The sequence below is a fragment of the Chiloscyllium punctatum genome, chromosome 17 (assembly GCF_047496795.1).
Source record: "Chiloscyllium punctatum isolate Juve2018m chromosome 17, sChiPun1.3, whole genome shotgun sequence".
In the NCBI taxonomy this organism is placed as follows: Eukaryota; Metazoa; Chordata; class Chondrichthyes; order Orectolobiformes; family Hemiscylliidae; genus Chiloscyllium; species Chiloscyllium punctatum.
The window spans coordinates 54,467,893-54,490,005 of NC_092755.1; the positions used below are offsets into that span (position 1 = coordinate 54,467,893).

At 41.4% G+C, this 22,113-nt stretch overlaps 1 protein-coding gene across 14 annotated transcripts in view; it reads left to right on the forward strand.

Annotated features, from left to right (window-relative positions):
- Nucleotides 1–22,113, forward strand: part of osbp2b (oxysterol binding protein 2b) — a 331,588-nt gene that overhangs the window by 253,999 nt on the left and 55,476 nt on the right. For 12 of the 14 annotated variants that reach the window (XM_072587169.1, XM_072587170.1, XM_072587172.1 and 9 more), the window contains one exon: nucleotides 10,932–10,979. The exons of the other annotated variants lie outside the window; for them this stretch is intronic. In XM_072587169.1, the coding sequence (XP_072443270.1) occupies nucleotides 10,932–10,979 (48 nt within the window). The remainder of the gene's footprint in view (nucleotides 1–10,931; nucleotides 10,980–22,113) is intronic. 14 annotated transcript variants of the gene reach the window in all.

Genomic DNA, 22,113 nt, shown 5'->3' on the forward strand with positions numbered 1-22,113 from the left:
AGAAGTCCAAGATTTGCAATACTTTGAGTAATACAAAATTCTCTTCACTCAGTTCTAAGTGGCCTCCCCTTATTTTGAAACTGTGCCCCCTGATTCTAGACTCGGCAGCCAGGACTAACATCTTCCCTGTATCTACCCTGTTTATCCCTTTTGAAGTGTTTTGTAGCTTTTAATTAGATCATTTCTCAGTCTTGGAGACCATGTAGAACACGGATCCAGTTTCCAGAGATCATTGACTTACAGTAAATGACAAAAAAATAGCAGTGGAGATGTGAGGGCAAATGTTTTCAGACAGTGAGTGGTTATAGTCTGGAATGCAGTGTCATGTACTTTGCATATATAAATGGTGACTTGGTGATTGGATACCGGCCTTCATGGAGTTATTTCAGTAACAAGGCATCGTGTCGGATGGAGGGATATCTGGTTGTAGGAGTCGGTCAGGGTGGGAATAACTGGGAGCAGGGAATCTATCAAGGGTGGAGAATTGGACACAGGCTATTAGGAGTAATATATGGTTACAGGGAGTAATGTGACTGGGTGCAGGGAGTCTGTCAGAGGAAGTGACTGGGCAGGAAGATTTGAGGTACTGACAATGCACAGGGAATGTCCAGGGCTGATTTACTGAAAATGGAAGGTGTCCAGAGTGACAGGGTGCAGGGATTAACTCACTGGATACAGAGTGTTAAGGGTTTGAATGGATGCAGACAGTGTCAAGGGGTTCATGGGTTGCAGGGAATATGTTGGGAGAGTAGCTTGGTATCAGGGGAAGGGCATTGATGGTGCACTGGGAGTGACCGTGTGCAGGGAAGGTCAGGTACAGGGAATGTGGGGCAGTGATATGGCAGGAGGAGTGATGGGGCACGTAATATGCTGGGTGTTGGTTCAGCCTGGGTTGTGTCAGACTGTGACAGGGGTTGGAGTGGTCATTGAGGGCTGGCACGCAAGTGAGTGTTGAGGGATGATGGGTGCAGAGCGAAAGAAGCAGTGATGAATAAGATAATTTATAGGGAATTGTAACTGTTCCCATTTCCAGTTCGAATACAATCCCTGGTGTTAAATATCACAATCCCATTTGCCTACAAGCTCTTATCACTGTCCTCGTTTATTTCTCACCTAACTCCAAGCCTCTTAAAAAATCTATTTTTGGAGCAGAAACAATATATTACCTGTTAGAATCAATGACAAACTAGTTCACAGTCTGTTGTCCATAATTCTCTACTTCCAGATGATGTGCATAAATCACTTCAGCTTTGAAAGCAATGAAGCAGCTCAATTCAGCTGTAGTATCTATCTATGTCATATTTCCATTCCTTTATGACGTTTAAGCTGCAGTAATACAAGTGTACTTGATTAGACAGAGCTTCAGCGAATATAATGATTTGATATGTGATTATGTCAGATGAATTTGCATGCTATTATTAGAATGTACCTAATCTGTGATTCCCACGGTGTGTTCAGTGGAAATAAAAGATCTGGTCTATGAAAGAATCAGCAGAAATCAAATATCAGAATACCATGGATGCTGGGAATCTAAGAAATGCCAGAAATGTTGGAAGTACTCTACAGCTCAGGCATTATCTGTGGAGAGAGGACTAGATTTCACATTATAGGTCAGCTCGAGGAAAATCTAGGGATGTTCGCATTTCAGCAAGGGGAGAGCTGTAATAGGTGGAAGATTGGAGAGGATGAATGAAAGAAGTGTTAGCCCTTTAGAACTAAAGGGAATGGTGACGGGACAGGAGAAGAGGCCAAGCAGCACATGTACCCAGACTGAATGTGCTCCTGACTGAAAACATAAAATAAACACAAAGAAAGGAAAGGAAAAGCATCCATACCCCCACCCCCAAATATCTCTACTCTCCTCACTCATTCTTACTCGTTACTTTCTGAACTTGCTGCACTCTGATCTCTTGTATCTAACCCCCACCTTGTTATCAGACCTGCTGACAAGTGGATATCTGGCAAATTAACCTCTACCTTGCAGGCGCTGAACAGCAACTCTCCAACAGTCTCCTAGTCCAACAGACCATGACCCCAGCAGTGAATTTCAATCCATTTGTTCCAGAACAGTCACTGACTCACCCCTTCACTGCTTCCCATTTCATAGACCACCAGCCCCATAGAACTCCCTTCTACTTTCTTGCCAAGATCCATAAGCAGGACTGCCCCCAGACCTGTCGTTTAAGCCTGTGCATACACCTCTGAGCTGGTTTCTTTCCACCTTGGCTCTATTTTTGTTCTTACCCATGCCTAATCTCCCCCGGCCAATGTCTGCAAATCTCCTGGTGCCCTCCATCACTTTAAAGTTTCCAATTTTCTGGCCCAAGCCATCTTCTCTTTGCCATGGATGTTCAATCACTGAACTTCCAGTCCTCACCAGGATGGTGAGAGAGATCTCCATCTCTTCGGGTCTGTTTGCATGCTGCATGACTCTTCAGCCCAAACAGTTCATACCAACCATTATCCCAAACTAAACTAGTCCCACCTACCTGCACATGGCCCATATCCCTCCAAGCATTTCTTATTCATGTACTTACCTAAATGTCTTTTTAAACATTGTAACTGTAACTGTACCTATGTCGACTACTCTGGAAGTTACTTCCACACATGAACCACTCTGTGTAAAACAAAAAAGAAACTGTCCCTCATGTTTGTTTTTATATCTTTCACTTCTCATCTTAAAAATATGCCCCCTAGTCTTGAAGTTTCCTATCCTAGGGAAACGACACCTGCCACTCACCTTACCTATACCCCTCATGGTTTTATAAACTTATGTAAGGTCCCAGCCTCTCCTTATAACTTAAGCCCTCCATTCCTGACAACATCCTGGTAAATCTCTTCTGAATCCTCTCCAGCTTAATAATCTCCTTCCTCTAACAGGGAAACCAGAACGGGACACAGTATTCCAGAAGAAGCCTCACCAATGTCTTGTACAACCTCAACATAATGCCCTTGAGTGGATGCTCAAACAATTTCCCTCAACCTCTATCTGATCAAACTTGCTCCCTCACTGAACAGTTTTTCTTTTCACTCCTCTCATTTCCTTCACATAAAAGGTGTTCCACAAATGGGTCCTGGAATGTGTGAAACACTCCTATTCCAGTGCAGTCTGAGGAGGGTGGAGTGAGATAATGGAGACAGGGATTTGAGGGGGTGCTGCTTTAACTTATTTTCTGGTATAGTGATGCTGCTCTCACCCTGATTTGGAAAGCTTCAGAAACCTGTCTTCCAATTTAGATCCTACTGTCAGTTTCACATGATGCATCATTCCTCCTTTTCCTTCACTTCTCTGTTTGTCACCAGGCTATCAACTAATTTTGATTATAAGCCCACTGACTTCCTCAGCCACCTTGGCTACAGTTACTCCCACTCCCTACCCTTTTAGGATTCCATTCCAGTCTCCTATCTAGTCTTTCATGCTATTGTGATGGTGAATCTTTCACACCAACATGTCTGACGTGTTGTCTAATCACATTTTGAAGTTCTGCACTGTCCTCATAATTTACAGTTCTTCTGCGAACTCTGAAATTTCCCCTTGCACTCCAAGATCTATATCAGGAAAGGCAAGGGTCCCAATACCAATGCATGTGAGGCCCTCCAGTACATACCATTCTCTAGCCAGAAAACTATCCAATTGACCATTGCTCTGTTTCCGATCACTCAGCCAATTTTATATGCACATTCTATTGTCCTTTGTATTACATGACTTCTTTCTTTCCTCTCAAGCCTTCTGGAAATCCATGTGCACCAGATCAACATATTACCCTCATCAAGCCTTTCTGTTACCTCTTAAAAAGAATACTCCAAGTTAGTTATACACGATTTCCCCTTTAGACACCCATGCTGACTCTTCCTAATCGACCCACCTTTTTCCATGTGCTACTAATTCTGTCCTGAATACAGGTAGTTCTTCTGTAATGAGATGGTTGTGTGCTCTTGTGCAATCCTGTATTATAGAAAAACCTCGCTTTAGAAACAGTGCGTAAAGTGTTGGTGATGTAATCGAACTTTAAAAGTTCACTCTTTAGAAACAGTGACCCTAATTCGTCAATCACGTTATAGCGAATTCACGTTAACAAAACATATATTACAGCAGAATGACCTGGAATTGTTCTAGATGTGTCCCCACCACTGAAGTTATCAGAGCACTTTTGCTTGGAATGTGTTTGGAAGGGCAGAATTGGTAATGAAAACAAAGTGCTGGAAAAACTCAGCAGGTTGGCAACATCTGTGGACAGAGAAAAGCTGAGCTAACGTTTTGAATACGATGTGACTCTTCTTTGGGACTCGGGAGGAAATGGGTTTAGTCTGTGATAACTTCCTGACAATAACCAGTCAGAACTTGAGCCGGTTACCTCATAGATAAAAAGCCATAAATAAATACTGGAGTGTGCCTGAATATAACCTTGCACCATTGGATTGGGGCATCTATTAAGAAGTAGGCTCCTCCCCAGTTCTGATCTCTCAAAATGGGTGTGTTAGTGAGGAAATGTGCCCCTCATATCACAGAAGTGTAGAATCCCTACAGTGTGGAAATAGGCCCTTTGGCCTGACAGTTCCACACCGACCCTCCGGAAAGCATCCCATCCAGACCCATTCCCCTAGCTAATGCACCTAGCCTACACATCTCCGAACACAATGGGCAATTTAGCATGGCCAATTCACCTAATCCGCACATCTTTGGACTGTGGGAGGAAACTGGAGCACCTGGAGGAAACCTACGCAGGCACAGGGAGAATGTGCAGACTCCACACAGATAGTTGCCTGAGTCTGGAATCGAGCCTGAGTCTGGAATCGAACCTGAGTCCCTAGTGCTGTGAGGTAGCAGTTATGGAAGCAACTTCTTTGGAAGTGGGAGCAATGCTTGGCTGACCAATGTGGCTATCCAGCAATGAGCGAATTCTTTCCCTTCAGTTGCACTGGGGGATGATTGGTTATACCCTGCTTTTGATTCAACAGTGCTATAAATGTAAGCAATGCTGGCACTCTCGGTTTCTCCCTGAGTAACCATTCTAACTTTGACTGCAAACTAGCCCTTAAAATATTGAGGAGACCTTGCATTGTTGATTTTTAGTTTGACCAATGCCACATTGGTTACCAAGTGTCAGCATCCTGTGTTAGTGTTAACTCCACCATTGTCAGCAGCATCATGAACAGAAGGTAAAGAGTTTGATGAAGGGCTCTGGCCCAAAACGTCAATTTTCCTGCTCCTTGGATGCTGCCTGACCTGCTGTGCTTTTCCAGCAACACACTCAACCATGAACAGAAGGGGCAACTCTATAAAGACAGGTCCATTCAGAGAGCTCTATATTTTCAGTTCATTGCTTTTTAGTGCATATCACTTCAAGCGGTAGCATGATGTGTCTTTTTACCAGGTTTAGTAACCACAGAATTTATCTAATGCCTTCCAAGCTGCATTATCCCAGTACATTTCCTACAGTGAATTGAGGATTTCTAACCCTCCCAAGATTGAATTCTCCAGGAATTGGAGGTTAATTTCCTGACATTAGCTCAACTGGAGACAAAGTCCAGTGGCTTTTTGTTTTACATTTTCTTTGAACACTTTTGCTTGTTAATTATATAAATTACTGGAAATTGTGAAGGAAAGACAATCTGATCAATGGTCAATTATTATCCAATCAGGACCTGCTGACAGTGCTGAGATGGATGAGCAGCTAACCAGTGTTAGGCCTGAATTCTGCTGTGACAACTGAAAAATAGATTGTTTTTCAATAGCTTACCTCTTCTGATGAATAGAGGACAGGACAAAGCAAAACTGGGACCAACAGCTGCTGATATGATCACACTGGTGAGCTGCTGTACACACAATGTTCTTTGTGTGAATGGATCCAAGGGAATGGAACCTGCATCAGGAAATTTTGTATATAGCTTAATGATTTAGTGCTAAACTATCAGAGTTTCATTATAGATGAGGGATCATTGCCTTTATCTAGGAAACCATGAGGATAGTGCAGACCAGGGTTATTACTCTTGCCAGTCTTCTCCACTTCTCTCTTCCCAAGACATCTTACAACAGGAGTAAGCAGTTAGTGATCAAGAGACTTATTTGTAGTCAATGAAGGCACAAAGCAGGAAATTCATCCACATAGTCTCATCTACCTGTTCTGTACGATTAGTAACAGTCATGACCCTGATGGGAAGTTTGTGTTGGAAATTGAGCACAGCTATTCCACAAGTAATCCCAAAGAGAAAATGGCCACTTTAGTGTTGATTTTAATTAATTTGTCTGTCTTTGACCACTATCTAATATAAATAAAGCTCATGCCAAAGGGCACAAAAGCTTATTCGAACAAACTTATCCTCTAACATGTGGGAAAATAGATTATTAATTACTAATATTCAAAGTTAAACTAAACCCCCTTCAAATCCAAACACATATGAAAGAAACTACAGAGAGTTGTGAAAACAGTCCAGACCATTGTGCAAATCAGCCTTCCATCCATTGACTCTATCTATACTTCCTGCTGCACTAGTAAAGCAACCAACACAATCAAAGATCCCTCCCACCCCAGTTATACTCTACTCCACCCTCTTCCCTTAGACAGAAGGTATAAAAGTTTGTAAACACCTACCGCACAGATTCATGCACAGCTGCTTCCCTGCGGTTATCGGATGTTTGAATGGACCTCTTTAACGTTTAATGTTGATCTCTCTCTGTGCACCTTCTCAGCAGCTGTAACACTGTATCGAACACTCTGTTCTGTTATCCTGATGCACTTGTGTTTGCCTGTAAAGTACATAAGACAACACTTTGCACTGTACCTCGGTACATTTAACAGCCATTAATCAAATTGAAATCATTCACATCTAGCATGAACATTACAGGTGAGACAAACACAGTTTTTGTGAAAATGCAGGTTAAGAAGGGACAAGATCTGTGCATCAGGTGTCTAAACCACAGAGAAATGAGGTGACCTTCTCTCAATTCTTTAAGTTTTCTAGCAAATAAATCATGTTGACTGCAGAGATCCTCAATTTGGTAACCTGTCACTTGGACCTGGGTCTTGGCTTCAGTTTGAAGTTTTTTTTTATGTATGGTCTCTTGAGTGTTTTTTTTCTTTTCCACTTTGGAGGGAAGTGGGAGAGAGCAAGATCTGACTTGTTTCCAGATTATTGAGGTCTGAGTCCAATTTGCTCTCAGCTCTATGACAAAGCTGCTACTTAACATCAATGTGAAAGCTGTTACTGGGAAGTTTCTCACTTTTCTCAATCCAAAGACACCTAGTACCAGCGTGACTCTCAAAGTATTAAATTTAGTTTCAGCAAAAGTTGTATGCTCAAGTGCATCAAGTCAGTGTACAGCACACTGTTCCACATTTGATTGGAGTTATAAAAATAACTAAGCATCCAAAATTGCTTTGTTTTCCAATTTATGTTACAAATAAATGTAGTCCGGTAATGACCATCAGAAAACTACCCCCAGGAGTACTAACCCTGGCTAAACTTTGACCTTTCTGGTTCTGGGCAACCTGACTCATCAATGACAACCACACTATTGTCGAATGTAAGATCAATAAACAACACAATTGGGACTTTCCTACATTTGTATAGTCCTATGCCATTTACCTGTGGGTGGAGATGAAATGAGGGGCGGGGGGAATCATGATCCCATGGGCAAAAGGTGTCAGCTCCAGCCAACAATTCCCCATGTCGTCTTAGCTGTGTTATCGAAGAAAGGAGAGGGTAACGCCTCCTTTATAAAGTGGAGGTGGAAGACAAATCATGAAAGACAGTGTAAAATCTCATCTTTTTTAACCTTTTTACAGATGAAAGGTCGTCAACCTGAACAATTAACTCCGTTTCTCACCCAACATGGGCTACCTGATTGCACAGTTGTTACAGGGCAGAAGGAAACCATTTAGTCCAATGTGTCTGGACAGGTTTTCTGAATGAGCAAATCACTTAGCTCTGTCCTCCAGCCTTCTCTCCGTATAACTACATATTCTTCCTTTCCAGATGACAGTCTAATTCTCTTTTGCATCTTTCAATTGAACCTGTCTCCTTAAATACACTCAGGCAGTACATTCCAGACCTTAACTTCTCTCCATGTAAAATTTTTTCCTTTTTTTTTATTTATGTTTGCTTCTTTTACTTTAAATCTGTGCTCTTTGGTTTACGATCCCTTCACAGATGAGAATATTTTCTCCTTTGTCCAAAGTCTGTATGATTTTGAATTTCAGCCTCCTCCTCAAGGAATACTTGTCCACTCCATCTTTGCAACTGCCTGCAGCATTTTCTATTTTTATTTCAGATTTCCAGCATTCACAGTACTTTTTGTTTGTAAGGAGTATTGGGAATTCTGTGTCCTTCAGCAATACTTTTGGATGTGGCTGAGAGCCCCTGCCTGCAGCTGTTAGCTGATCTGACACTCAGACTGGATGACAGCAATTTGTACATTGAGATGTCCTGGCTCGGCAATGTCCTGTTGTTGCTCTCTGACAACAAGAGTTACTTTGTGATTCTTGCGAGGCTGAGGATGTCATAGGTGGTATATTAACATTGACAGGCAGCCAGTGTCATTAAATTGGTGGCAGTCTCACTTGACCAGATATGTCCTTCAGTATGAGTTAGAAGCATGATAGAGAGAAAACTAAGGAATTTCTGGAAAGAAAAGGGTTTTTGCTGTCTTAGCTCTTGGCATGGTACTCATCAGAGTTCCTGGAGGGTGCTGTGCAGGGTTGAAGAGGCTGAAACGTGTCTCAGTCTAAGTGACAGTACACCTGTCCCTGGTGAAATATAGAGCACTAAAGCTTTAGGACTGTTACTGTTTGCTCAGCAGACGTAGGGGATTGAAGGGCCTGTGAGTTTGAGAGAGAGAGAACTTGGTTACCAGGTTTAATTTGTCCTCCTATGTAGTTGCTATTGATTAGCCTGGCTGGTTCATTTATACGTGGATTGTGATCAGTTTTTACAGTGGAAATATAAAGAACTAACCCATGTAGTTCACAGACATCACTATTTATAATCCAATCCTTATAGTTTATCCAAAGAAAATTAATTTTGGGAAGAAAACAATGACTACAAAATTAAAAGAAAATTGTAGAATTATTCCAATCATAACGGATGCAAAATACATATTGTCCCACTATACCTTGCCTTTATGTTATCAGCATGTTTATTTTCAGCATTTTCTGCAAACATCTTCAACTTCTCTTGATGCCTGTTACCTATTGAGGAAGGACAGTAGTATAGCCAATGACACCAGATTAATATTTCAAAGGCTGTGGGAACATGGGTTCAAGTCCTACCAGAGCTGAATTTACATAGAACAGTAAAATACAGGAACAGGCCCTTTGGCCAATCACGTATGTGTTTACCATGATGCTATTCTTAACTAATCCAATCTGCCTGCGCATGGTCTGTATACCTCTCTCTATTCTCTGCTTGTTCATGTGTCTGTCTAAATGCCTCATAAACATTGCTCGCATATCTGCTTCGACCAGTTCCTGTGGCATTCCTGTCACCTACCACCCTCTGTTTTAAAAAAAAAACTTTTCTTGCATGTTTCCTTTAAACCTTTCCCCTCTCACCTTAAACCTATGCCCCTTGTATTTGATTTTTCCACCCTGGGAAAAACATTGACTATCCACCCTATTCCATACTCTCATAATTTTATGTTCTTCTATTAGGACATCCCTCAGTCTCTTACACTCTAGCAAAAGCAATGCAAATTTGTCTAACCTCTCCTAATAGCTAATATACTACCATTCAGGCCTCCTTTGCACTTCCTCCAAAGCATCCAAGTCTTTCCTATAATGTAGTGATCAGACCTGCTCACACTTCTCCAAAAGTGGTCTAATTAAAGGCTGATACAGCTATAACATGAATCGCCAACTTTTATATTCATAGCCCCAACCGATAAAGGGAAGTATGCCATATGTCGCCTTTGCCACCTTATCCATTTGTGTTGCCACTTCCAGAGAGCGATGGACTTGGAACCCAAAATCCCTCTGTTTATCGGTGCTCTTAAGGATCCTGCTATTTAGAGTTTTCAACCTCCCACATGCAACACCTCACACTTGTCTGGATTAATCTCCATTTGCCATTTCTCTGCCCAACTTTCCAATTGATCTATATCCTATTATATCCTTTGACAACATTCCTCACCATCTACAACTCTGCCAGTTTTCATGTCATCTGCAAAATTACTAATCAGACCACATGTTTTAATCCAGATCATGTGTATATATGTTACAAGCAACAAAGATCCAACACTGATCTTTGTGGAACCCTACTGGATGCAGTCAGAAAAATGCCCCTCCACAACTACCCACTGTCTTCCGATTTGAATCCAGCTTGCCAACTCACCATGATTCCCATGTGACTTAATCTCGTGGACTAGCTTTCTGTGAGGGACCTTATCAAATGCTTTAGTGAAGTCCATGTAGACAGCATCCACTGCCCCATCCTCATGAATCATCTTTGTCACTTCCTCAAGATGGCACCTCAGGATTGAGGGGCCAGATGGCCTCTTCTTTCTGTTCTTATGTATCCTATTTTGCCAAGGTGCTACTTTATTCTAAAGTAGGTGTGGTTCAATTGGCAGCATGTCACCTCTGAGTCAGGTTTGGATTCAAGCACCAATTTAGAGGCTTGAGCATACAGTCCAGATTGATACTGCTCTGTCAGAGACGCTACCTTTCAGATGAAATGTCATATTGAGACCATCCTTCCCTCTCGGGTGAATATAAAGGATCTCGTGGAACAATTTCAATGAATTGTAGAGGTTTTTTTTCCTGGTATCCTGACAAGTGTTTATCCCTCAGTTGCCATCGTTATCACATTTCTACCTACGGAAGTCTGCTGTGCTTTCTACAACCGTACTTGAGGGGCTATAAAGCACTTTGGGATTTTTTAAGTTTGAAAAATAGAAAATGAATGAGAGTCTTTCTTTTGCACGCCTTCACAAGGGAGCTGGACCAGTTCTTGGCTGGGGCAGAGATCACATCCTATAAAAGGTAGGTGGATTAACAGTTAATGTGTACGTTGCCAGTGTGGTTTTTATTTTGAGTTGTTGTCAATGTCTAAGGCTAGTGGGGAGGTAGACAGCATCTAGTTGCAATACTTTATGCACCCCAAGTATTGGAGAGAGATGATAAATCAGTCAGTCTTTTCCTGTGTGTCATTTGTTGTCAGTTCATACTTAATTTTGCATTAACTTTAGAACAGTCTAACATACTGGTTTGTCTAGAACTCAGTGTGCAGGGGGGAAATCTTAACTCTCATTTAGCACACTATGCATTACAGTTTTATTCAAATATATATCATGCTGCATGCAGAATGTGTGATGACAGCTCTGCCGTGAGGAAAGGCTTGATTAAATATGCCGAGTTACAGAATTTGTAATAAATATTCTAACTTGTTCATTAACATAACTGATTATACACAGCCTGAAAACTGTGTGACAGTTTGTAATTAGCTTATCAGTTTAGAAAGTTGGACATTTTCATGCTGAAATGTATCTCTTTTTTTGGAGGTTTGAGCTTTACTTCATTCTTGTCAGATACAAGTTGATATATATTTAAATATTCACAGTATTATTTCCTGCCTATAAATTATCTCAGCTAAGTGCTTTTTGATTAAAATATACCGTAATGCTGTTACACTTGAGACCAACAAATCAGGCCTCTGAGTTACATTGCCAATCTCCGGGTAATTTTGTGTTAATCGTACAGCAGAGTTTGACAATAATTATTATAAAATGCAAATTGATGGTTCTCCCACCTCTTCGTCACCTAAATTAGCACAACTGACATTGGTTATAATAGACACTTTTTTTGAACTGAATTTGAGGATGTGCTAGGCATGGAATCCTGTGGTGATTATCTCTTATCTGCAGTGATGATTTTTAGCAACTTGAATATCTTTGCAAATGATTTGAGAGTTGATTGAGTGCAATGAAATAGCCCCATGATTTCTGATGGTATCTAATCTTGATAGGATTACTGCCAGTTGACTACTTGATGACAGATCTTGACAACAAATGAATAACTTTTATGTTTAACTTGCAAAAAGGACAGATTCTATTCTGTGTAGTAATGCTGCATAGGTGATGTGGAACACTATTTGTCTGTTGCTCTGCTGTTCATCCTGTCCCCCTCTGTCTGCCTGCGTATGACACATGTGCACCCCGTACATCCAAAATGTTGACTGAAACACCAGTAAATCATATAGTAACTTGCGCAAAGCTGAGTCTGCAGTTTAACATTCAGAATGATATCAGGGTGAAATGCATTAATTTATAAGAACAGATTTCATGGGCAAGGAGTGTATCTCCTTGAGTATAGAAGATTAAGGATTGTTTGTAATGAAGGTGTTTAATCTGATTAAAGAAAATGTTAAGGGAGTTATTGAAAAACTATGGGCCTGTCAGGGAGTAGCGTGTTTTGAGAAGATTTGTAGCTCAGGTTGAGGTTCTGGATGTGTGATTGCTCGCTGAGCTGGAAGGTTCATTTCCAGACGTTTCATCACCCTACTAGGTAACATCTTCAGTGGGCCTCCGGGCGAAGCACTGCTGATGATTCCTGCTTTCTATTTATATGTTTGGGTGTCTTTGGGTCAGTGATGTCACTTCCTGTGGTGATGTCATTTCCTGTTCTTCTTCTCAGGGGTGGTAGATAGGGTCTAACTCTGTTTGTTGATAGAGTTCCAGTTGAAATGCCATGCTTCTAGGAATTCTCGTGCATTTCTCTGTTTGGCTTGTCCTAGGATGGATGTGTTGTCCCAGTCAAAGTGGTGTCCTTTGTTATCTGTATGTAAGGATACTAGTGAGGGAGGTTCATGTCACTTTGTGCCTAGTTGATGTTCATGTATCCTGGTGGCTAGTTTTCTGCCTGTTTGTCCAATGTAGTGTTTGTTACAGTTCTTGCACAGTATTTTGTAAAAGATATTAGTTTCGCTTGTTGCCTATATAGGGTCTTTCAAGTTCATTAGTTGCTGTTTTAGTGTGTTGGTGGGTTTGTGGGCTACCATGATGCCAAGGGGGTCATTGTTAGTACAGGGGGAGAAGTTGTTTGGCAAGTAATTGTCCAGTCTAATTGTAATCAATAGCTTTTAAATTCATGAGTCTAGCTGGTCAGCTCAGTCAAGTAGAATGTATATATATCCTGCAGGATGTGGGAAGTCATAGATGTGCCATTTGTCCAACTGAATGGATTTGCAGGGAAGGGTCATCTGTTGGGGAACACTGAGTCAGGCAGCAGCTGGAGTCCTGCTGAGCATTTGCAAGGCATACAACTATGTGGATAGTAGATTAGGAGTGTACAGGCAGAGAAGGAACGGGTGACTGGCTGGTAGTCTAAGAGAACTAGTCAGGCAATTCAGGGGTCCCCTGAGTGTATCTTTCTTGCTAAGCAGTTTTCCACTTAGGATACTGGTGAAGGGCAATGATTTCTCAAAGGAATGCAACCAGACCAAGTTAATCTGGGCGCCTTAACTGCACAGGAGTGGAGGAAGAAGAGTGGGAGAGTAACACTGGCAAGGGATTCCACAGATAGGTGATTCTGAGGCAGAAAGTATGACTCAGAGATGGTGTGTTGCCTTGCTGGTCCCAGGATCAAGGATCCCAAGAAGGAACTGCATGGCAACCTTCTGTGGGAGGTTGGACTGCCCACATTGGTGCTAATGACATAGATAGGAATGGGGATGTGGTGTTGGAAGCAGATTTTAAGGAGTTAGGAAGGAAATGAAAAAGCATGACTTCAGGTACAGTAATCTCAGGATTACACCCTATTCCACACGCTAATGAACATGTGGTTGGAGAAGTGCTGTAGGTGGGAGGACATTTGTTTTCTGAGGCATTGGCATCTGTTCTGGGACTGGTGTGACTTGTACAAATTGGACAAGTTACATCTTAACAGGACTGGAACTAATATCATCTTTTCCTTCAGCTCCTCCTTCCTAAATGTCAAATATATTTAAATATTCAGTTCCTGGACTTCAGTGTGGTATTAACTGGGAGATTAGAGAATCATGTTGAATTGGTAACTCAAAATCATGAGACACCTCATTCTGCAAATAGCCTGGATAAATCTAATGATCACTCATGGTGTGGTGGATGAGTTTCTAGAGTGTGGTAAGGATAGTTTTGTAGAATAGTATATTAAGGTTTAATTTTGTGTAGGAAATCTTCCAGAATTAAAAATCCGAGGGATTGTGGGGGGGGGGGGGGGGGGGAGATGAGGAATTGAAGACATTTAGTATTAGCAAGAAGATTGAAGAAATTACTGGAACTAAAGGCTGATAAGTCTGTGGTATCTGATACTCTACATCCCAGAGTGTTAAGAGAAGTAATTGTGGAGCCAGTAGATACACAGGTGCTTATTCTTCCAAAATTGTACAAATTATGGAATGGTATGCCGACCGGAAAGTAGCTAATGTCACGCCACAATTTAAGAAGGGAAGGAGAGAGAAAATGGGAATCGCAAACCTTGTTGGCCTTGCGTCAGCAATAAGGAAAATGCTAGGGTCTGTTATGAAAAGATAGAGACCTGGACAACAATAACATGATTAGGCATAGTCGTTTGGACTTATGGGAATTTAACAATATGGGAAAGCCACTTAGGATTATGATAAAGAGTATTGTTTTTAGCCAGCAATTTGGGTACATTTGAAATTCTATACCACAGTGGACTGTGAAAATTCAGTCATTGAGTATATTTAAACTAGAGATTGATTGATAGATTTCTAAATACTAACGGTATAAAGGCATGTAAGGATGTGGGGAGAAAGGCATTGATCTGGATCATCAGCTAGAATCTAATTGAATGGAAAAGCAGATTCAATGGACTGAATGATATACGCTAACTCTTATGTTTCTATTTAGTGTGCGAAATGAAGTTGAGATATCAATCAGCTATAATCTAATTAAATAGCAGAAAGAGACTACAGTCAAGTGGCTTACTCCCTGTTCCTATCTTCAGAAAAGTAGAATGAGGCAGGCTGACCATTATTGGCCTACGTGACTCTGGAATCTGTTAGGAAGAGATTGGAACTTTACTTTCTGCACTGCACAGACATCTGGCGATGAGATGCATTTGTATCACATGTGCCCTCACCTCTCCTGAAACAGACTGGGGCTGGAGTTGGAGTTGGGGGACACATGAAAAGCAAAAGCAGATGGCTCCCAAAAACTATAGATGAAACTAGAAAGATAAAAATTGAGAGAGATGGAGGAGTCTTAACCATAAATACAGAGCAGCAATCATCAGAGTTGTTATTATTGAAGAATCTGTGCAAGAAAAAGGGGGCTACACAGTGGTCAGTAGCCTGCTTTCTAGAAAATCATTGGCTGTGTTTTGACTTGTGAGCAAGAGAATGGATCAGCTGAAGCAGGCAATCAAATTCTGTCATTGGTGTTTAACAATGAGCTGAAAATGTCCTTCTTGGCATAAAGATTGAAGGTGGATGGTGAAGAGTCTCCCCTCCTTTGGGAGTACTGTGCTCTAAATGACTTGCAAGACATTTGATTTCACATCATGCGTCCAGGAGGCTGTAAGTACGTGTCTGGAATACAGAGTGACTCATCGTCATTCAGGGTGAAGGCAGAAGCTTTGGATTGTGACAGCAAAATAACTCCAGCATTACATAGACAGTGTCTAATACATATTAAAAATGCACAATCCAAAATCTGATTAAAGTGTTACAAACCAACCAATGTATTTCAGTTAAAATTTTACTGAAATATTACAAAATAGTATAAATTATCAAAGCTTTGTTTTAAAAATGAACATGTTAGTTATTGAAAAGAATATTTATGAGCTTGTTATGCCTGCATAGTCTATGCAGGAGCAATTTGTCCTTTATCACAATGGGGGGTAATTTTGGAATTGGGTGCTAGGTATTGGGGAGGTGATGGCCTAGTGGTCTTATCACTGGACCGTTAATCCAGAGACCCAGGTAATGTTCTGGGGACCTGGGTTTGAATCCTGTCGTGGCAGATGGTGGAATTTGAATACAAACAAAAAGAATTTGAATTAAGAATCTAAAGAGAAAGTGAGGCCTGCAGATACTGGAGATCAGAGTCAGTGTGTGGTGCTGGAAAAGCACAGCAGGTCAGGTAGCACCTGAGGAGCAAGAGAATCGACATTTCTGGCATAAGCCCTTCATTCCAGACCCATAACGTGGTTGACTCTTGACTGCTCCCTGGGCTGGGCAATAAATGCTGGCCTTGCCAGTGACCCCCTCATCCCATGAATAAATTTTTAAAAAGGTATAAAATGGAGGTGTACAGCCACCCCTGTGCACCTCTGCCAATATTCATTTCCACAGTCCCCAGTAGCACAAAATCATAATTACCTTCATGGTTGTCTTATTATGTAATATATCCAGAAGCAGAATTTTCAAGAATGTATGCAGCAAATTGAATGAGATATTGTCACATGAAATATAATTTAATCTACTGCTGAGCTGAAGCTCAATCTAAACCTAGTCTACTGAATTATAATCCAACTATTTCACTCAATCTAATCTACTGTATTTGCTGCACTTTTCTACACTGCAGAGATGAAACGCAGGCTGGTCGATCACTTTGCGGAACAGCCAAGTTCTGGCCTCAAAATGACTGAGTTGCTGGTTACCTGTCACTTAAACACACCACCATGTTCTCTGGCCAACCTCTGTCTCGGGCTTGCTGCAGTGCTCCAGTGAGGCGGAGTGCAGGCTGGATGAACAAAATCACATTTTCCACAGGGGACTATGCAGCCTTCAGGACAGAATATCAAGTTTAATAACTTTAGAACCTGAACACCATCTTCCAGGTCCTTTACCCACTCCCACACCACAGGCCTTTTCATAACGTATGCTGCTTTTAGCACAACCAACTCGTTTTCACCTATTTATTGTCACCGTTAGCAGTTCTTCTCTCTCCTGGCTTACTACTATCCATCCCTTTGCCTAACTGCCTTTCTTTTCCTCTAAGCTCTGACTCCACCTATCGCATATTCCTTTTCCCCTTTTCCCGATACAGCCTTTCCCTAGCTACCATCAATTCTGAAAGAGGAGCACTGGACTTCCAAGTCACAATAATGAGTGTTGATACAAAAGCATGACCAGAAACTCTGGTAACAGAGGGTGTACGTCGTCGATAGGAATTGAATGTCCTGCAGAAATCCTAAATATAAATTCACACTCTAATGAGTTCACTTTGATTCTGATCACTCCAATTGACATTCTCTGCCCTTTATCAAGTGAAATGTGACCTTGTTGAAACTAAAATAATTTGAGGAAACTTGAAGAAAATTTGTTCTACAAAGTTTTTTGTAATTATATATTTGGAGAGCAGTGGAAATTTAGTCATAAAGTGCATTGAACACTGTTAAGTTTTTGAACATGAATTGACAAAGGCAATGGGGATAAGGCAGGAAAGTAGAGTTAATCTACCTTAACTTGAATGATTAAAGCTAATCAATCATGAGTTCAAGAATGGTAGAGCAGAAGAGAGGGACTGCTCCTAATAATACTTTGTGTTCTTATATCCTCCACGAGTGTAATATGTTTGTTTTTAATGATCAGTTGTCAGACTGGGTGAGATGATGAGTACATGCATATGTAATTGCCAGATGGTTTGTGTGTGTGTGTGAGAGGGGAGAGAGACAGTAAATTGTTGAGGGAGACACAATAAACTTCAGGCAGAAATCTTTCATTGCTTTGAATTTACCAATTCAAATTCACAGCATTTTTGATTGTGTAGACATTCTTCTTAATCCTACCTTTTATTTGGTGCCTTCTTGGTTGCCTCACTTGAGGGATATAGTTGTATTGCAGGCAGCTTAGAGGAGATTCACTAGATTGACTTCAGAGATGAGTTTTGATTAGAGTAGTGCTGGAGAAGCACAGCAGGTCAGGCAGCACCCGAAGAGCAGGAAGAACCGACGTTTTGGCAAAAGTCCTTATTCCTGATGAACGGCTTTTGCCCAAAACGTCGATTTTTCCTGCTCCTTGAATGCTGCCTGACCTGCTGTGCTTCTCCAGCACTACTCTAATCTTGACTCTAATCTCCAGCATCTGCAGTACCCACTTCTTCCTCAGAGATGAGTTTGTCTTATGAAGAGAGATTGAGCAGTTTAGGCCTATTCTGTCTAATGTTTAGAAGGATGAAGGGGGGTGACAAACAAATATATTTCTGTTTGTAGGGCAAATTAGAATGAGAGGTCATAATTTTTAGGATAAGGAGTAGCATATTTAAAACTGAGATGAGGAGAAATTACTTCTCTCAGGGTCTTGAATTTGTGGAAGTCACTAAGTCAGAGTGCGGTGGATCCTGGGACATTAAGTAAATTTGAGGAGGAGGAAAGTAATTTTTAATTAGTAATTAATTGAAGAGTTACGAGGAGCAGGCAGAAAAGTGGAGTTGAAGCCCAAGATGAGTTCAGTCGTGATTGCTTTGAATTTTTGGAGCAAGCAGGAGGGGCTGAATTGTCTTCTCCTGCTCTTAGTTCTTATGTTGGTCTGATGGAATTTGATCACATTCACAGCTGCGTTAGCTATACAGCCTCTAGTTACACAGTTCATTGGAGCAGTCAACAAATGCTCACAATGTAAACTTCCTTTCCCCCTTTTTATAGCTACAGGAGAAAGCATTCTTCAAATCTGTAAGCTTGTATGAGAGATTTTAGTTTACATGTTCCTGCCAGCCTTTTAACAATCCCAATTAGAGTTATTTGGCAGTGCAATATATCAATATCAACAGAACAGTTCTGGACTCAAGGACTACTTCATGATTGGAGTACATCAACCAGCTGGAATCTCATTGGAATGCTACAGAAGATTAGATTACTTAGTGTGGAAACAGGCCCTTCAGCCCAACAAGTCAACACCGACCTGCCGAAGCGCAACCCACCCAGACCCATTCATCTACATTTACCCCTTCACCTAACACTACGGGCAATTTACCAGTTCACCTAACCTGCACACTCTTTTTGGATTGTGGGAGTAAGCTCCCACAGACTCTGGGAGAATGTGAGGTGGGAATTGAACTCTGGTCTCTGGTGCTGTGAGGCAGCAGTGCTAACCACTGTGCCACCATGCCGCCACTTTAAAGCAATCGCCAACTCTGACACAGCACTGCAAACTTTGCTGGCTGGCCCACCTCAGCACTACACTTGGTCAGTGCAGGGATTGAACCCATGACCTTGGTGTTATTAGCACCATGCTCTAACCAGAAGATTCTAACCCTTAAATGAGTCTCATACTAAGATCTGCTTTACATTAGAATGCAGTGATAGTTTCTTAGTCCATATTGGAAAGTGGATTTGGAGAAGGACAGAATGGCTTTGGCCATTCTCCACAAATGTGATCCAATGCATTGCTGCCAATATGCTGAAAATAGCAAACTGGGAAGTGGGGGAAATCGGATGGCCCCACCCTAACACAATTCTTAAATAATCAAAATGTCTTTCCTGTTTGGTGACAAACCAAAGGGTTCCTCAGATAGCCTTAAATTAATCATTTTTAATGGCAGGGATGTGCTGAATTGGCTCCATGATTGATTATTGTCATTGCCACAAGATGCTATACAATGGTCTGGTTATTTTACTTCTTCAGACAGTAGTAAGTTATGGTGTGTTTTATATTGATTTCTCTGGGAAGGCTCAGTGGTTGGCACCACTGTCTCATAGTGCAGGGACCCAGGTTCGATTCTAGCCTTGGGCAACTGTCTGTGTGGAGTTTGCACATTCTGTCTGTGTGGGTTTCCTCCAAGTGATCCAGTTTCCTCCCACAGTCCAAAGGTGTGCAGGATAGGTGGCTTGAACATGCTAAATTATCCATTGGGTCCAGGGTTATGTAGGTCAGTTGGACTAGCCATCAGGAATACCGTAATAGGGTAAGGGGTCGGTCTCTTTTAGAGGGTTTGTGTGGACTAAATGGGCCAAATGGCCTGTTTCCACACTGTAGGGATTCTATGATGGAACAAGGATCAGAAATGCTGAACAAAAGGGCCTTCCTGAAGTCCAGTGCAAGCAGCCGAGCCCAGGGCTCCATGGAACATTGCTATGACTGTGACCATTAGGTCAGATTAGAGGAAAACCGTTACCTCTGATTAACCACTATGTAAGCACAAGTCATCACATGTTCATTCTAACAGTAAGGTTGTTGTAAAGGGCCTACTCCTGGGAGAAGTCCAGACGCCATTGGCTGCATCAATCTATTTGAATTCATTGGGTTAAATATCTCTGAATCACTATGAATCATTGTAATATTTCAAGCAACTGATCTGTTTGGGACGGGTTTTCTTGTCAACAAAGGTCAAGTTCCATTCTATAAAATGGTGTTATGAAGAGGGAGTCTACCTGAATGTTGAATGTCCACATATTGTCTGTGGATGTCCTTTCGACTGAGGAGGATGTCAGCTCGGAGGGTTGTGGGTTTCTGTTTATCTTCATACGGCTGTACAGACTGATTCTTGACCCATACATCTTCAGGCACATTAGGCTGGACGAGTCCAAACCTGGAGATATTTTCAATCAACCTGTTCACAGAAATTATTACACACCTCTGGAGCAGCTGGGACTTGAACCCAGGCCTCCTGGTTGAGGTAGGGACACTGCCAGTACGCCTCAAAAACTCTTAAAGTCTGAACTGGTATGGATCAATCAGTGCTCAGAATAAATGGGAGGTAGAATATCTGGCTAACCAAGTGAAGTTGATATGAGTTTTGTTTTGGCAACGTTCCAAGCCAGGCTAAATTTCTTGTCTACAGAATTGAACAGATTAGGAGTGTTTTGTAACCGTGGAGCAGAGTGAGCAACACTAGCTCATCATCTGCACATTGTAGACCATGTCTATCTATGGTGTCAGTTTGGCACAGAGGTGGCTCAGTTTAGGAAGTTTTCTATCTAGGTGGATTTTACTGCTGACTCCAGAGGATATTTGATCTTTTCGATGAGTAACCACTGTCCAGAAGACTGCAAATAGTAAGGGGGCTATCATAGATCCTGCCTTAGCCCTGTTTGGATTTTGAAGGCATCTGTTTCCCATCACTAGTCATGTATCTGACTATTATGTTTTAAAAATATGCTGAAATAATGTTTTGTTTAATGTGCCACTGGCAAGTTATGTTTGACAAATTGAACTTCTATTTGAATAATTGTAATATGGCAACCAGTTTTCACACAGCAACCTCCCAAAAATAGCAATGGGTTAATGACCAGATAACCCACTTTAACAGTCATCTGTTGTATATAATTGATGGGAACCGTATTCCTATAGGGACTGCAGGCAGTGACTCATTCCATACAGAGATATTTTTGTTTTGTGACAACTCCGTTTGGTCACTTGGAGCTCTTTTTCATCAGGCAGAATGGATAGTTGTTACACTAATCAATCTGACATATTGCTCCTCACATTCAATCTGCCCTAAACTTTAATTGAAGCGTCATTCCTTATTCTGACATATGTTCCAGCCCTATTTATGAATGAATAAGAAATGGTTTCTGTTCCTGATGTGTATTAACAGTGCACAAGTCTAGCTGAAAGCCATTGTTTACAGCTCAGCAATAAGTTGGTATTTCCATTTGGAAAGGCAGTGAGGATGAACAACTGAGATGGATATGTTATGAAGGAAGCATTAGAGGTGCTTACTCAATTGATCAGTTTCGATCACAGTACGTTTAATTGCAATACAATTAAAGACCTGCAGTCTATCTCACTTTGATAGTCATAGACCTGTACAGCATGGAAACAGACCCTTCGGTCCAACTTGTCCATGCCAACCAGATATCCTAAATTCATCTCGTCTCATTTGCCAATATTTGGCCCATATCCTTCTAAACCATTCCTATTCATCCAGATGCCTTTTAAATGTTGTAATTGTACCAGCCTCCACTACTTCCTCTGGCAGCTCATTCCATTCATGCACCACCCTCTGCATGAAAATGTTACCCCTTAGGGTCCCTTTTAAATCTTGCCCTTCTCATCTTAAACCTGTGTCCTCTAGTTTTGGACTCTGCTATCCTGGGGAAGAGACCTTGACTATTCACCCTATCTATGCCCTCATGATTTTGTAAACTTCTACAAGATCAACCCTCCGCCTCCGATATTCCAGGGAAAATAGTCCCAACCTATTTAACCTCTCTATAGCTCAAATCCCCTAAC